The sequence below is a fragment of the Patella vulgata genome, chromosome 2 (genome assembly GCF_932274485.2).
Source record: "Patella vulgata chromosome 2, xgPatVulg1.2, whole genome shotgun sequence".
Taxonomy (NCBI): Eukaryota; Metazoa; Mollusca; class Gastropoda; family Patellidae; genus Patella; species Patella vulgata.
In genome coordinates this window covers 37,545,661-37,563,823 of record NC_065880.2, presented here as the reverse complement: position 1 = coordinate 37,563,823, position 18,163 = coordinate 37,545,661, and the positions used below count along the sequence as shown (strand labels likewise).

Below are 18,163 nucleotides of genomic sequence, written 5' to 3'. Positions count from 1 at the left end.
AACGATTAACGTGTTAAATATAGAATGATTAAACAATAATCTGTTGTTAGAAATGTGAAAGTTTAGTGCAATAATGGTGTATGACATCAACAGATTTTATCAGGCATAGTAAATTATCTGGAATATAATGTTTATAGTAATTCCATTCATGATTGATAATTTAGCAGATGACAATCTACGGGCTTACAATATCAAAACATCCATTACTTTACCGCGAATTCTATAATGTAAATAATAACGGAAAGATAGCTAAGCAAAACGCGTCCAAAATTGCAATTCCAAATTGAAATGAAATGAAATCAGGTTTAAAGTCCTAATTTTCTGCACCGACTGAGCTAATGAAGAACAATGTGCTATTTTGCCCTGGCAGCGTCGCTACAGCCTATTCCGAATTTCTACTGTCAATGGTTATTTTACGTGCATGCCAACAGATAAACTTTGGGTTTTCGTCCCATCCAAACGATTAGTCCCTGCCCTTGCCAGGCCATCCCTCCTACACATGCATATTGAATGTCGGCGTATCAAATTTTACAAGCATGTTATATTGGATTTAATACTTCATTTAATTAAAAGCATATTTCGTTCCATAATATGGTTCGGTTGTCTATTGTCGGTGACATTGACGTTTGTATAAACGGCCAAATTCCTCGACATTGACAGACAGCTTTGGTCACATCTCTCCCGCAAATTTATTCATTGCCAACTAAGTGCACAAAATTTGCAATCTATAAAAATACACACGAAACAACAAGATTTTATCATGATAATGTATCATTTATTACCCATTGATTCAATATAGTCAATTGATGTTTATCAGGATTACTAGCATTTCAATTATATCTTCATCTTTTAAATAAGTAGGCATCCCACGGGGCAATCTTAAAGTTACAATTTCATATTTTCTAAGAAAGTCAAAACATAATTATTTCTATGTCTTTTGCTCAATAGGTTGTCAACTCACTATTATACGATCATAGGTGTCATTCTCACACTTAAAACTCATTTACACCGGAAATAATAACACATTTACTTCCCAATTACCTCTCTTGTTTTCTATTCTCCACCATGGAGTAGTTAACTTCAAACGTTGGTTATGAAGATGAAAATGATATTTTTGCCAATTTCTCAACTGGCAATAGTGAATTAAAGAATTATTCTTTAACAAGGTAGGACTGTTTATAGATACCATCTATTTTAAGGCTTTATTTTAATAAATTTTAAAAATATAACTTAAAAATATGAAATTGCAGCTTTAAGTCTATTTTTGATTTTAAACGAATTTATACACAACCTTAAGCATTTATTGACATTAAAATGACATCACATGAAAAGTATTTAGCATAAAGACTTTAATATCGTGATATATAGAGAGTTAATTATAATATATATGACATATTTTGGTATAAAAATACATAAATAGGGATTAGACACGTTCACATTTAAAAAGACAATTCCTACCGATTTTCAAGTATAATTTCTACAGTAATATGCACATTGATAAAAAATCCCAATGGTCAAAGACTCCATTACGAAATTTAAATAGGTTTTGGTAACGAAGTCATATACCGGTAATATTATTAGATTTTTTCAAAAAAGGAAAACGGTTTCCGGTAATAAATTTTACGTCTATGCCTCTTGATTATTTTGTTTTCACCTTATGATTAACAAAATTATTTGACTTATCCGACAAAAAACACCAGTAAATTATGAAATCGCAGCTGTCGATAGGCGTATGTGGCCCATGGTTGTTATTACGCCCCTCTTGCAATTGGCGTGGTAAGGCAATCTGCAGTCAGCTTATGTGCAGAACCGGTTGTAGAAAATGCGATGCACAGTTTGGGAGGCCCGAAGTTACAGGATATGAATACATTGCAAGATATGAATAACTCTTAACTGTTCTTATATGTGTTCATATTTAAGGCCAACTATGCTTTACTTCACAATCAGTAATTGATTAATACCTAAAAATAGCCACACCTGATAGCCCTGTTGTCAGATTGCCTGGAAATGTTTTAAGTTGGTGAGCTGCTGGGCCCCGTATTAGCGCGATGTCCAATTTGGGAAAAGTAGTCAAATGTGCGAAAACCGGCCCTGCTTATGTGCCTAACCAAAATTGCTGAATTTTATATATTTTTATCGAGTGATTATATTTCTGACGACAATGAAACTACAAATATATTCAAATAAAGGATTAAAATATCATTGATATTCTTAAATGTACAGTTTTCTGACATTAAAATCCCGTTCGAATAAATAAAAGTCAAATAGTTTCACATTTGTTTTGAAAATAAAATTTATTTTGGGATAAAAACTAATCTAGATACATATTTATAAAGATAAAACATATAGAGGAAGGTGAAGATTGAGGTGCAAGGAGATAGTTTTATTAAGACATATAAAATACACTCACTTTCAAAACATCTAATGAAGAGTTTGGCGCCGAACTTTCGGTTAATATTTTATGTTGTCTAATTGACGTGTTTTTAACATACTCTTGTCAGGATAATGTGCCAAATAAAGAGTCTAACACGCGAAGATTACAGCGGAATGTCGTTTCGTATTCTTTGAAGTTGTTACCTTTGATCCGACACCCCGGCAAGTGAACTTGAGAAATTGTTGACTATCGACACCCCGAGAGTTTTGAATTATAGATGATATAAAAATAAAAAAAAAAATAAAACACTCCTTAAGTGCTCTTTTTTTTGTTGTTACTAAATACGATTTAGTTATGATTTACTATAAGATTTGATTAACACTTGTTATTATTAATTTGTTCCAAGTTCAATAGAAAAATTATAAACTTGTTACAAGAAAGAATTTTAATCCTATCCTGTATCTTTTATCAGTTTCCTTTTTTTCTTCTTTACAGTTATTATATACGTAAATCACATGGCAGCTCAAAGTGGATAGTTTTCTTAGAAGGTAAATTTCTTCACTAACGCGCATACTGGATTTCATCTTATTAACCTGAAGGCCCGTATAATCGCATCGTTATTCACAGAGCCCACCTTACAGACACACCACACCGCCTTTGATTTTCCGTAAATGAATGGCATAGCACACAGTTTCAATTAGTTACGATTAATAGATTAATAAACAAGCTCTTGGGCAACTTTGAACACAATATGGTAAGGAGATCGGCGGTCTTCGCTTGCCAGACAACAAGTACATCAGTCGTGCCAAAATTTGTGTCGGTCGCCTTTGATGTAGATAAGAAATAATAGCTAAAAGTCCAAACAACTTTCTAATTGACCTATGTATATATTTATGTTTATTTTATCAGGTGGATGGTATTGTTTTGACCAGGTCAGCTGTTCAGAGAGGTTAAGAATAATGCATGATTATATGAGTTCCAGGGGATGGCCGCGTCATCGGAAAGGTAAAATGACGTGAACTATGATTAAAATTAGCATTTAAAACTTGTTGTTATGGCATGTGGTCATATAAATCTAAATATATGATATGAAATGGGATTTAACGTCCTACTGTTCTGCTCCTGACCGGGCAAATGAAAACGGGCATACGCCATACAGTGTGTTATGAGGGGAATTTTTCCCGAACAGCGGAACTACGGCCTACTCTTATATCTAATTCCAACTGCCAAGGATGTTTTACGTGCACGTAAATGTGTACACGGGACCTCGGTTTATCGTCCCATCCGAACGACTATGAATTGCTCGGTCCAATGCAGGGATCAAACACCCGACCTCCAGGTTAGCGAGCCAACGTCTTACACGCCTATAGCCACCGTGGCTCCCTGTCAGAAAGGGCTTTAGCTATATCTAACCGTTTATAATAATTAAGGGGTTGTATTTTTCATAGACCGTCAGTTTAGCAACTACCCAATGAAAATACAGAACAGCACAGACAATCCAAAATGTGTTAGCTGATGGTAAACTCCTTCACAACAACGTAAAACATTAGCTCGAATGTATTCATTAAAACACAACGGTCAGCTACCTGAACCTGTCATCTTTTCGTATTTTTATAGTTCAACACTTTGTTTTACTTGCCTTTACTACATTAGGATCTGGAAGAGTTGTTATATAACCCGCGGTCTGGATGATATAGTGATTAGTCAATGAAATGGTCTGTTACATGGAGTCGTTGGCGTGAGTTGCACAGAACTGTGGGTAACCCACTAGAAACATCAACGCTGATTGGTTAATCAAATGTCTTACGTCATGGAGTTAAAAGCCGCTCGTATGACCTCTGACGCGACCTCCCACTACAACTGGTCAGATCTTCATGTAGCTAAGAGACCATCGAAAGAATAAAAAAAAACGAAATATAGTTATGTATTTTAATCAGATTGCAATTAAAAGATACTTAAGCCATTCACAAATTACGTTGTTGTGAACAATTCTTACTCAAAAGTTGAAACTCGTCCCCATTATTATCTATAACCTCAGTGACATAATATGAAACCAACTCTTTTAATTAGAGGACGATGTCTACCACTTCACGTTATACTTCTAAAAACGATTCTATAATTATAACGATTAATACCAATCTATTTTAATCTTGATCGGTTTCTTTTTGGATACCGTATATACCTACATACATATTAACCGGATTCTTTGTGAACTAATTATAATGTTATAAGGGTTGGTTTGACAAAAAATGACATTTATATGGTTGAGCTTTACAACATTAAAGACATTCTTCTTGACTTGACAGAATTCATTTGTCTCGATGAAAAAAAAATATCAACGCCGATGCGTTATATTATACAAACTTAAAAATAAATCAAAGAATGTTGGTGAAATGTTCACGCGTCAAGGAAAAAAAGGATAAGCCAGATCTGCCACGCGACAACAATGTACGGAATCTTAATATAACTGAATTTAATTGGCGATTTGACAAATAAAATTGGCTCAGTTACTATTATAATGGTGTGATAATCTGCCAATCACTAATATAATTAATGTATCTTAAATTAACCACTTTAAGATCAACTGGCTAGTAATTCGTTAAAAACACAACACAGTTTATATGGAAATACAATCACTGGTTTATAAGTATAGCACGACGTTTCGACAAGTATTCTCTTATCGTTATCAAGCACAAATTTGTGCTTGATAACGATAAGAGAATACTTGTCGAAACGTCGTGCTATACTTATAAACCAGATTTGTGCTTGATAACGATAAGAGAATACTTGTCGAAACGTCGTGCTATACTTATAAACCAGTGATTGTATTTCCACATCATTTGTGCTTGATAACGATAAGAGAATACTTGTCGAAACGTCGTGCTATACTTATGAACCAGTGATTGTATTTCCATATAAACTGTGTTGTGTTTTTAATGTGTTCAATCGCTAAATGCCACTCAAGGATTATAGTAATTCGTTAGTCTGTCTTCACTTTTCAAGCCGTTATTGGTTAACGACATTAATCCCATCTATTGTTTTTGTTGATTTATTATATTGTTTAATCCTTTATACATTGTTCATCTATCGACATGTCAGTTTTAATTACAACATTTACTTTTATCCTATTATCTGATTTTCCTTAAATATAACAAAATTTGTTCATTGAAATGAAATGAAATTGGGTTTAACGTCCTAAACTGGGCTAATAAAGACGGGCATACGCCATACAGTGTGCTATGAGGGAAATTTTGCCCGGGCAGCGGCACTACGGCCTACTCTTATATAGAATTCCAACTGCCAAGGGATCTTTTACGTGCCCGCCAATATGTATACGGGACCTCGGTTTTTCGTCCCATGCGAACGACTAGACAGCTGTTCTTGTCAGGCCCTCCGTCCTGCATCACTGACAAGGGGAAACCACGCCGGAAAATCTGGATGAACTTTCTCGGCCAATGCAGGGATCGAAAACCCGACCTCCAGGCTAGCGAGCCAGCGTCTTACCCACTTAGCCACGTGATCCCCTTTGTACATTGAAGGCAGTCACTTGTTTGGATACCTTACTAAATACAGTAACTGGTCTGCCAGTACCGTAAGACGATATCAGTATATTTATGTTCCGGTATATTAAAGAATTGAAGAATCGCTCTGTTATATCCGACCGAAGAGAGTATTACTCCGCTAAACTATGTTGGTATCTAAAAGCTCCATCCATGAACTACCGCAACAGTCTTTATCGATCATCTCCGTAAAGAGGTTAAGGTTTTGTTCCCTTCTTGTCGCCATTTGGGTGGTCGATTGGTCTAATGTGTGCGCTTTAGATCACAAAATATGGCATCCAGTCAAGTGGCGTGGTTTCGATCCCAAGCGTGAATGTGACATGGAATATAGGTTTCTCAGACTCCTCCGGTTTCCTCCCACAGCTAAAGACCCCTAAAATTTGTAGTACACTGTATACGTATTGACCTACTCGTTTTCGAATTTCTTTATGTAAAGGGTCATTTACCCGATCTTTTGTACCATCCAAATGACTTTTACAAATTTGGAACCCGTAGTCTTTGCTTGGGCTTCGAACCGGGATTGGTCGATCTAGTCGTTAGCCACCGTTCCCGGATCAGGTTGTAACCATTAGAATAAACTTAATAGTTAATATGGGCTACTGCTTTGTGAATTCTGGACTTTTTTGTTTACAGGAAGTGGAATTCTGTCATGGAATCCAGAAGATAATCCTTACTATTTTCACGCCAACATGGTGTAAGTACCTTCCTGCTACTCATTAGTTTTGGGGAAAATCCACGAACAAAATCTATTATGTTCTGTACAATTCGCACTCTTTATCCAGTAGCTGAATTTATCCTTTGAGCATTTCACCAAGAGATTAAAAAGAAAAGGCTAATGCACCTTTCGAAAGGACAACTGTTTCCTAAACATAAATTCTCAAAATGTAGTCTTTTTTTTTATAACAGGTTATATATTTTGCTACCAAAGGAAGTTTATTGTTGTGCCATGATTATCCAAATATTGGATCACAGCGCAATAAAACTCGCCGAATTTAAACATACACTTTTATATTCTAGAATCGTTCCATACTGTTCCAGCGATTCCTGGAGTGGGACCAGAAATTCATCCTCTAAAAGTACGTATATGTCAATTGTTATAGTCATATTTTCCTCCATATGCAAAATATTGACATGGAAAGATTCGATATAGAAGGCCGTGAGAACCTTTAACTGTCAAAGTAAAATGCACGATTTATAGATGCTTCGTCACGAAGACCACCCTCAACAAAGAATTCCAAATTGCAGTAATAGCACTAAATGGGCTTTAATGTGCAGTAAAGAAGAATAGAAATGTTGACATTTTGTATTTGTGTATTCCACACGTTGGTCTATATGCGCAATGTTTATCTAGATAACAAATCATGTGGCAACGCCTCTTGAAAAGTGGATAATGACCTCCATACACAGCTTCATTCAGACCCTGGAGAATAAAGCATTTATACTCCCAGTTCAAGCCAATTGATATTAAATGTTACATTCCATTGTCTTTACAGGTGAATTTTCGTTCATGGGTTCATTAATACTGGAAGAAGTTATAAAAGAGTTGTTAAAGAAAGGTTTAAGAAATGCCAAGAAAATGTTATTAGTAGGAAGCAGGTCAGGTTCTACAGATCACTTAGCAATAAACATCAAACAATTCGCTATTAGAACCAGAATCATCTTTCTAACCACACATTGTGATAAATTGTTATTTACCATTTCATGACTAAAAGTCGACATAGACTATTTACAGTAACACTCGCACGTTCAGCACAGCACGAACTGACATTCTTGTGTGTAGATGATGTCAAATGATGAAATTATAAGTCATTGTCAGGTTCATGAGAAATGGTTTCCTGCCCACCCACCTTCAAGGTCATTTGGATACTGGAATATCGATTCCCCAATCTTAACCAATTGTTGGTGGGCAGGGGAGTGCAAGGAGGCTTTTTAGACCCTTGACATAACAAATTTCTGTTGTATTTTATATTTTGCACCAAAACGTAAGTGTCTTATAAGGAAATTGCAAGATCTTTCCGTTTACTAAAACTCTGCTTCGGTAGACGTATTTGTTGTGTGTACAAAGCCCCACCCTCAGTCCCATCGCTTCACGGCTTCAAATCCATAGCCTTTGAGTAGTTATATGCTATAATGTGTATTTTAGTGCTGGTGGTACAGGTGTGTTAATTAATCTAGACCGAGTAGCTGAACAGGTTAAACAAAGTGCTTCTAGAGTTGAAGTGCGTGGTGTTGTTGATGCTGGATGGTTTATGGATAATGAACCGTTTAAACCTAGACATTGTAGAGATGCCTATACCTGTCCTCCTACAGTTGGTATCAGCAAGGGTGTAGAGTAAGTAACATAATCTTTGTTCGGCTTATTACCTGAAACGGATCGAGTTCCGCTGTGATCCACCTGACCTTTCCGTATCAGTTTCAGTTTCAAAATGCACACAGTCGTTTCGGTATAACTTGTAAAATGTAATTAGAAAGAGCACATAATTGTCAAATGATTCACAAACCAAAGAACTGAATATTAATATACTATTCAAAAAAAGTAGGGGATATTTGATTTTGGGGGCATAATACTAAAATATGCAAATGACTACGAAAAAAGTCACAATAGAACCTAACAGAAGAAACATTTCCAGTTACATGTGACGCCCAAACGCACCAATAGCTACCGCATGGAATGCAGGTGATGCTTGGGATCATCATGGGGGTCCAACCCAAGATTTGCACGACTCTGACTTTGAATGTTACAGTCATTGTGGCATTGAATTCCAGGGTGGAAACATCAGTTTAATTGTTTTAGTGACCAGAAAACAAATCTTGATATGCGTCGGCTTACCCAAAATGAAAGGTTACGTGCCCTTGGCATGCTACAGATCGGCACAACACAGGCGGTTGTGGCGCAGACGATGAATGTTTCTCAGTCTGTCATAAGCAGGCTATGGTCCAGATACCGTGATACACAATCTGTACAGGACAGACCACGCTCAGGTCGACCAAGGGCGACAACTCAAGCCCAGGATCGATTTATCCGTACCTTGGGCTTGAGAAATCGTGTCATCACAGCAAATCAGATCAGCGCTCGTCTTCAAACAGACACTGGTGTGAGAGTGAGTGGCCAGACGATTCGGAATCGACTGCATAGGGGTCACCTTCGCGCCCGACGTCCTCGCGTGATCCCTTGTTTGAGAGATCATCACATTCAGGCAAGACGTCGTTGGTGTAGGGATCGTCAACACTGGGATAATCGACGCTGGAGCAATGTGATGTTTTCAGATGAGTCAAGGTTCACTGTTGATATTTTGGACAGACGTAGGAGGGTGTGGCGTCGTCGAAACGAGCGCTTCCAAGACGTTAACGTCATCAGACATGATCGATTTGGGGGTGGTTCTGTTATGGTGTGGGGAGGCATCACTGTTGCTGGAAGAACGGCTTTACATGTTGTTGCAGGGCGTGTTACAGGCCAGTACTACCGGGACAACATCTTGGCAGTCCACGTTGTGCCGTTCGCACGACGTCATGGCCGCCGTTTCATCTTCCAGGATGACAACGCAAGATGTCACAGGGCCAGGATCGTTACAGGTTACCTCCAACAACAGAACATCACCACATTACCTTGGCCAGCACTGAATCCCGACCTCTCCCCCATCGAGCATGTCTGGGACATGCTTGGACAGAGGTTACGTCAACGTCAACAACGTCCTGCCAATGTCCAAGAACTTGCTGCTGCGTTGCAACAGGAATGGGACAATCTGGACCAAAATGACCTTAGACGTCTCATTAGGAGTATGCCACGTCGGATCAATGCTTGTTTGGCAAACAGAGGAGGATTTACCCGTTACTGACTTGGTTGTGATGCTGTGGTAACTTTGCTGTTTGACCCCGGGTATCATTTTACCCTTAAATTGGTCAGTCTGTGCCTTACTTAGTCTAACGATCATTTGGAATAAATCGATGAATGTGAACTTCATTTCATTTTGTCATTTGTTTCTTCGTCAGTTTCATTAGGTGACTTTAATAACACTTAAAAATCAAATATCCCCTACTTTTTTTGAATAGTATACATTAGAGAAGATTTCCAAGAATCTGTTACAGTTATGTGTTCAGTTTATGACAATTCTGACTTTGATTTTTTAGTGTATGGGATCCGAGACTACCTCCTGCGTGTGTTAATAAATATCCAACAGAGATATGGAGATGTTATTTTGGGCATCGTATTTATCCTTCTATAAAAAGTAAGTGTTAACGTCATTCTACTTCACTTGTTCCACATCAATTCAGATACAAAATATACGTATAAGCATCATAATGTCTGGTTTTGTGAAAGTCATGACAATGGCAGTATTGCGAAGACTCGGTCAACACTTTCGTGTAATACTTAAGATGCTGAAAGTATCGCTAAAACAAAACTCCAACCTACATTTCTTTGAATCACAATAATAAACTTCAGTATCTGCGTCCTTCATTTTGCTGCCTGGGTAACCTTTTCTAAAACATGCCCTATGTCTTTTTATCGTTGCAGCTCCAGTGTATATTATTCAGAATCTCTATGATGCAGCTCAGATTAAAGTGGATAATGTATTTAGTGGTTTTGGTAGATCAGATCTAGGCAATGATCAGTGGCAGTATTTATTACGTCTAGGAGAAGAGGTGAAGATGAGCTTGCAGAATGCATCGTGAGTCACCTGGGTACTTAATTCATTTTCTGGTAATCCTGTACATTCTCTAAAATAATAACATACAAAACCAACTCATATACATGTTGATTTGATATGACATTTACAAAATAGAGTGCTCTAACAAATATATTGATTACTAGAATGTAAAAGTTATATGATCAGCTAAGTAATATATGCCTACATTTATTTTCAGAGCCGTGTTTGCATCAGCTTGCGTGTCTCATGATATTCTTATGAAAAGGTAAGAAGGACTACCAGTCCCATTTTCGTTTTGCAACATAGATTTCAAAATCTGTTTCGTCAGTCTTGGGTGAAAATACAATAATAAAAAAAATCTGCTTTCAGCACCATCCGCAATTATACGTTCTCCTTGGTGTGGTCATAAATGATACACTGACGAAGAAATTGACTCAGATTGCTGAGTGAAAATGAAATGAAAACATTCATATACTATATGTCTGTGGAATTCGATTGGTTTAAACATCTACCTGTATTAACGGTTTTGTCAAATTACAAATATGAGACAAGAAATGCTGACATTAATCATTGTTAATTTCAGTGAATGGCATACTATGACAATACAAGGCGAGACACTGGCTAAATCTTTATATTGTTGGGAAGAAACAAACTATGGAAAAACTGGATGTGACAAGGGCTCCATTTTGAACAGAAGGTATCAATCCATTTATCTCTAAAGATTTAGAAGATTCTGTCTGTTTCCAATATTTTTTTAATGAGTCATGGTGTCGCTTACCTAGATCACCTGGAAATAATTAAGGAATAATAAACTGTTCTTTTTATTTCTATGGTTACGTGTGAAATACGAGGGAGATAATTTTGTCTGGGCAAACCCCAGCAATCATTTACGTGTATTGTATATTTGGACCGAGAATATGGGTTTTCGTCCCGACTGGAAGACTAGATATTACTGTCCGGGAACACAACGAAATTCGAACCCACCACCGCGGTACCTAATGCACAGGTCTAATGTTTTGCTTTTCAAGCATCAACCGTTAACTATCGCCGTTGTTGCTGATTTATAAGGACAATGTTTTCGACAAACTGCGGCGGCCGCGAATGAATACGAACAATGTGTAAACCAACAACAGTGCCCAAATAGAGTAGTTATAAAAACGATTGTGTGTATGTGTAGTATCCGAAAGCAAAAACGCAGTTGTCTCCCAAACCTTTGCAGTTAATACCAGCGAATTATTTGTATAAATTTTAAATTAAATATAATGCACTAATAGATCATGTTTCAGTTTAACTGGTTCACCAGTAAGTGGTAATGAGACACCTCTATCAGATGATCCTAAATCCAGAAACAAAAACAAAAACAGAAAAAAGAATAAAGGAAAGAAACGAAGGCGAAAAAATAGGAAACGACGGAAAAACCGTGGTAAGCTGTATATTCGCTTGACTATATATTACCCCACAATCTTTTGACAATATTACCCCATAAACTCAGTTCCTTAGTCACTGGTGGAAACGGAATAAATCTGATTTTGTCGCTTTGGGGTCATGATATCAAAGGTGAAATTTACTTTGGGGATTGCCACAACATGAGCGCGTTCATTTCTGAACACACATTTCAGGACCAATTGATTCCTGTTATGTATGGTTTCCATATTGAATTCCTCAGGTTTTCCGTTTTTAATACTATCGAGGGGTCTATTCAGTAATCTGTTATTTATACCTCCTTGCATGTGAATACAAATAATGTGCGTGATGGGAGTCGCTTGCTCACTAACCAGCGGCCTTGGGTTCGATCCCGGTGTAGGCCTAGAAATTTTCCAGCGTGGTTTGGGGACAGGCCCGCAGGGGGGGGGGGGGCTTGACAAGGAAAGCGCCTAGTCGTTCGGATGGGACAAAAAATCGAGGTCCTGTATACACTTTGACTTGCACGTAAAAGAACCATTGCCAGGCAAAATTTCCCATATAGCACACTGTATGGCATATGCCCTTCTCCATTGCCTATTTAGCTGTTATCGTTATGGATTCTTTCAAGAAAATCTTCCGTTCCTTCTAGATTCGTATTTCAGTCGTTCATGCATTTGTATAATTGTATTATTGTTTCAGGTCGCCGTGGTGAAAGAGATAGACGAGCATCTCGAGCAACATGTAAACATCAATTATTGGACAACTGTCCTTGGCCTCATTGTAACTGTTCCTGTCCAAAATGGCGATGGGAGAGTATGAACGAAGTCAATCAGTATTTCATGAAAAACATTGCCACTGTGATGGGCATTGACCCACGTAAAATGGAAAACATTCATTTGTGTGGTTATTGAAGTTTGTTGCATATTGCATAAGTGGACGTCAAAACGGGAACAATCCAGTCGTTTGGACGAAATTGCCATACCATCATTACCTCGAAATTTCACAAGAACGGGCGAATTACGAAACTATTTTGGATTTACAAGTGAAGAGGTCGTTATTGAAAAGCGAGAAATGGTGGCAGCATTTTGAAATGCATATTCAGGGTGAAAAAAGGACCCGTTCTAGACAATGACTACTACTAAACCAATACTGTATATATATATAAACTAGGTTGTGATTAGTAACTTATATAAAGGATGTCTATATATATATATATATACATACATATATATTGAAGCTGCCAATATTACTGGATGTGTTGTTTCGCATTCTTAGTTTCGTTCATTTCACTTATGTTCGTGCGTTATTGTTTGTTAGATTTGTTTACTTTCGTAATTTCAAATTTTATTTGTTCTGGGGAATGAAAGGGGAGGTTTCGTGGTAAATTACCCGATGTTTGTAGTGACAGGGCTTTATTTTTCTTTTCAGAGATTATGTTTGGTTTTTGTTTTCCGTAGGGTATTGTTAGCCTATTTCTGAAAACTAAGGTTGAAATTGGTAGCTTGATGTTTACCTCAATGTTTACAAACATTTCTGGTAGCTTTTAAACTAGTTTTTATCAGTACGAATATATATTATTTGGGTGAAAAGGGGATAGGGGAGGGATATGAACATACCTCTGATAATACGGGTATTCGTGAATAGCCCAATGTTGTTTTGTGTCTCAGATGAAGTATATTACAGTAATTAAACACCTAAGCTTTTCTCGATACTTCTCTTAACGTTGAGAGAATACTCTTCGAAACGCCTCGTAATAAATCAGTAGCTGTTTTTCATAAGTATTTTTATAGTTTATTTCTCTTAACACGTTTCTTGTAAATGATTAATCCACATCTATTAAAAATATCACCAACTCCTGTAATTGCCGACCATGCAGTACAATGCCTTTGGGGCTTCTATTACGAAATTGAAATAATTAAATGAGTGTTATTGCTTACGACGGTTGCAGTAAAATTTCTCATAAAAGCCCTCCTTACCGTAATCCCGGGAGTTTGTTTGTCCACAGATATCATTCACGGTTATCTACCAAGAAGAGTGAAATGGAAGGAAGCATCTGGGAGGCGTGAGCTAAATATTTGTTCATTAGAGTGGATCACCGGTTAGTGAATTAAAGCCGGTATGCTCATTTTTGCAAAAAGCTGGAAGCTTTTTTAAACTATTATTTCTTTGGTGTATTTTATTAAATCACTGCCAGAGTTAACAATAATAGAATACGCTCTTTAACAGAATTATAACACTTCATGATATTGTGGTTTGTTGGACTGTACCATTTTAGGTTTTTTTTCATAATAATTAGCTGTTATATTCATAAGCATGTGGAATCTCCAGTCATTTCAAATAATGTGAAGTTCATTAACTAGTAAATGGTATAATATGGTGTTCCAGAAACAGCAATCACCTAGTACTGATTCGAGAATACAGAAAAGATAAATTTGTACTTATCGGGCGAATATGTTTTTACACGCCCACATGTTCATTTGAACGTATATTGTCGTCGCCCCTGTCCGTCCGGGCGTCCGTTTACATTTTGTTTGTGGACATTCTACTGGTCACAATTTTTATTCGATTTTGACGAAACTTGAAATATAGGTTTATATCCCAAAAGATCTTGGTTCCTTACGATATTGGCATGTGTCCGTAACTTCATGGATTATGGCCTCTGATTGGGATGAAAATCACGTTTTAGCTTGTGGACACTCTAGAGGTCACGATTTTTATTCGATTTTGATGAAACATAAAATGTATGTTTATATTCCAAAGATATCTGTTCGTATATTCCAAAGATATCTGTTCTTTTCGATATTCGCGCATATCGGAATGTAACTTCACGGATTATGGCCCCTAATTGTACGAAAAATCACCTTTTTAGCTTGTGGACACTCTAGGTGGCACCATTTTTATCCAACTTTAAAACCGTTCAAATATTATCACCCAAAAGACGGTTGTGTTTGAATTTCGTGAAAACTGGAGCAAAACTATGTAATGCCAGTTTGTCTATATCCCAAAGATATCGGTTCCTTTCAATATTCGCGCATGTCGGACCGTAACTTCATGGATTATGGACCATGCTTGTACGAAAAATCGCGTTTTTAGCTTGTGGACCCACTAAAAGTCACAATTTTTATCCGATTTAAAAACCCGTTCAAACATAACACTGTTACACCCTATTGACGGGTGAGTTCGAATTTCGTGACAATGGGACCGAAACTGACCGACAAAATGGCCGCTCCCCGTATGCTAATAGTGTAAAAGTATGTAATATCAAGGTCGTGGACCCTCTATAGGTCAAGCTTTTATCCGATTTTGATATATCGGACGTAACTACCTGGATTATAGCCCTTGATTGTAATCAAAATCAGGGTTTTTTTTTAGCTTGTTCTCTTCCCATCTCTTGTAAAATGTGGACGTATCTTGCATGGCATTTGCTTGAGTGTTATATGATATTAGGTAGAATTACTAATATTCAAAACTTACTTCCTTTTCGTTTCTATAATGGGCTTTGCAGTGGCGGACTATAAAAATTCAAAAATTAATGTATGTCTATTCATTCGAAGCTAACCATATCCAAGCTACACGATCGATAGATGCAATTATTTCTGATGATTGTGTTCGTTGTCCAGGACATACTGGAAAAGCATGGTGCCGCCATTGCTTTATCTTTTCAACTAAAAACGTGATATTTTGTCGAAAACAAGCGTTGCGAGTCCAACTAAAATGGTGGCAGGGGTCTGTATAGGGACGTTAAGACAGCCACTTGGAATATTTGGTTATACGTCGGGAAAAAATTGTAAATAATCATTAGAGCTCTATTTGTAGATAAAAATAATTAAAGTGCTATAAACGAATATATGTTATGTTAATTTTTTCTCTTGTTTATTAGTAATTAATACAAGCCAGTGGACTTTGTTTGGTGTTCTTATTTATTCATACCAAAGATAATAAAACGGTACCTCTGTCAATTGTTACCTTTAAAAACTGTTTATTTCATGGATAATTTGATGTATTAAAATAATAAATAACATGTTTACAAAATCTAAAATAGTCCATTTGTTTTAAATGTACATTGCTTCCCAATTGTGTGTGCAACTATGTGTGAGTGGCAACAACCGGACTCCTTGTCGGATTTCAGTTCAGCCAAATATGGTAGCTATGTTTCCTGAATATTTAGATGTGTTCAAAATGAAGTTGATTGGTCCCATAAAGGTTTTGCAAAGCCTTATAAAGGGTAAATTATTCGGCCAATTTCTACCGTTTGGTGGATTTCAACAAAATTTAATAAGTATAATACCTGGATGGCGCTTATTTAGCGCGTTCAAATCACAAAATAATAGAAACCGAACTAGACCTGTTCTCGATACAGGTTTGATAGTTTTTATACAAGTAGATTAAAGGGACAATAACACTCTGGCTGGCTTGACAGCTCCAGAAAATAAAAAAAATAGCCTTATTCTAAGTACTATATGTGTTAGTGTCCTACCTGTTGTGTAAATTATCCATTAAATCCTATTTTACTTGTCCAGAGGGTTCAAAAATATTTTTAAATCCAAGTCACATTTGAAAAGCTTTACGTCAGGCTTTTCAAATCATTTAGTTGAATTTTTCTAATTTTTTTAATTAGGTGTGTTAAGATGAAATTTGTATCATCAATTAATTGGAATATTGTAAAATAGTACAATTTGTTGACCAGAATAAAGATTGGGACATATTATTCAGTTACAACAAGAGTGGTATTGAGCCTTTAATATGTTTTGTTGTCCTGTTTTTTTTTCAAGAACCTTAAAGAAAAATAGGATTATTAAAATCTGTCAAAAAATCCATATCCTATATAGCAAAATTTCAGCAAGCAAAACTTTCTGGGATTTTTTTTTTGTGTGTTATTTTTTTATTTTTTTTTTTTTTAAAAATCAAATTGCATATAACCTATGTTTACAGACCGATTGTTGTAAAACTTTCAGAATAAGCACCAAATGGCTTAGTTAATCGTTTACCATCAACACTATACCCGATTTCAAAGTTTGAAATTTATTTTAAACAAAGCGGTCACCATGCAAGATACGGCCACATTTGAACAAGCTCAAAAAAAGAAACGATTTTTTTTGGTACAATCAGGGAGCATAATCCCGGAAGTTACGGTCCGATATGCGTGAATCTACAGGAACTTAGATCTTCGGGTTATATCAAAATCAGATAAAAATTGTGACCTCTAGAGGGTCTACAACCTTGGTATTACATACTTTTACACTATTTGCGTTCAAGGAGCGAGCGGCCATTCTGTCGGGCAGTTTCAATCCAATTTTTACGAAATTCAAACGTAACCATCATTATGCATTATGGTGTAACGATGATATATTTAAACGGTTTTTAAAATCGAATAGAAATTGACGGCCTACTCGTATTTTGAATTAAAACTGCGAAGGGTTCCTTTTGTTGCACGGCAATTTTTACACGGGACCGCAATTTTGTCCCATATGAACGACTGAACATAATACCTTGTCAGGCCCTCTTATCTGCACCAGGGACACGAGGAAACCACTCAGCCACCACGGCTCTTTTCAAAAAATAAAAGTAAGATTAGATTTTCAAAAAGGCTCAAATATTTTTAACGCCACCTGCAAATCTGATAAGTATGATACAATAGTCTCTATCATCCAGAAAAATATTCTACGGATATTAGTCTGGATGCGTTGTCAACATTTGAGAAAAATAGCCCATTGGCTAGATTATCCGGTCTTTTACATTATCATAAAAAACGTCTAAGTGAGATAACTCGTCCTAAAACAAGATGATGACGCCCATAAAATTTATTTAAGAATGTCATTTCAAATAATCCATTTGATTTCATACCAGTTCAATATCCAACACTCTTAATTTTTTTTATTGTAAAATTTCTCTCTTCATGGGCCATAATATCTATATTTTTAAAATTAATCCCAATTCGTCGTCACGATTCATGATTGATTGTGCATATTAATATAAGAATTATGGGATTTATTGTGGGAAGGGGTGCAACTCTTACTTGACTTGGCCAAAGATACTGGATAGTCAACCACTTGGCCGAGAAAGTTCATCAATATTTTCCGGCGTGGTTTCTCCTTGTCAGGGGTGCAGGAAGGAGGGCCTGAAAAGAACAGTTGTCTAGTCGTTCGGATGAGACAAAAAACCGAGGTCTTGTGTATACA

General features: G+C 36.6%; 1 protein-coding gene across 1 annotated transcript in view; it reads left to right on the top strand.

Moving 5' to 3' along the window:
- The window catches only part of LOC126811555 (palmitoleoyl-protein carboxylesterase NOTUM), a 33,630-nt gene extending 22,428 nt beyond the window's left edge, over nucleotides 1-11,202 (top strand). The window contains exons 3-12 of the mRNA XM_050537247.1: nucleotides 2,870-2,922; nucleotides 3,284-3,379; nucleotides 6,568-6,628; nucleotides 6,952-7,010; nucleotides 7,428-7,530; nucleotides 8,078-8,266; nucleotides 10,063-10,160; nucleotides 10,448-10,614; nucleotides 10,798-10,845; nucleotides 11,164-11,202. Coding sequence (XP_050393204.1) covers nucleotides 2,870-2,922; nucleotides 3,284-3,379; nucleotides 6,568-6,628; nucleotides 6,952-7,010; nucleotides 7,428-7,530; nucleotides 8,078-8,266; nucleotides 10,063-10,160; nucleotides 10,448-10,605 — 817 coding nt within the window. The 3' untranslated portion in view covers nucleotides 10,606-10,614; nucleotides 10,798-10,845; nucleotides 11,164-11,202. The remainder of the gene's footprint in view (nucleotides 1-2,869; nucleotides 2,923-3,283; nucleotides 3,380-6,567; nucleotides 6,629-6,951; nucleotides 7,011-7,427; nucleotides 7,531-8,077; nucleotides 8,267-10,062; nucleotides 10,161-10,447; nucleotides 10,615-10,797; nucleotides 10,846-11,163) is intronic.
- The last annotated feature ends 6,961 nt before the right edge of the window (nucleotides 11,203-18,163 follow it).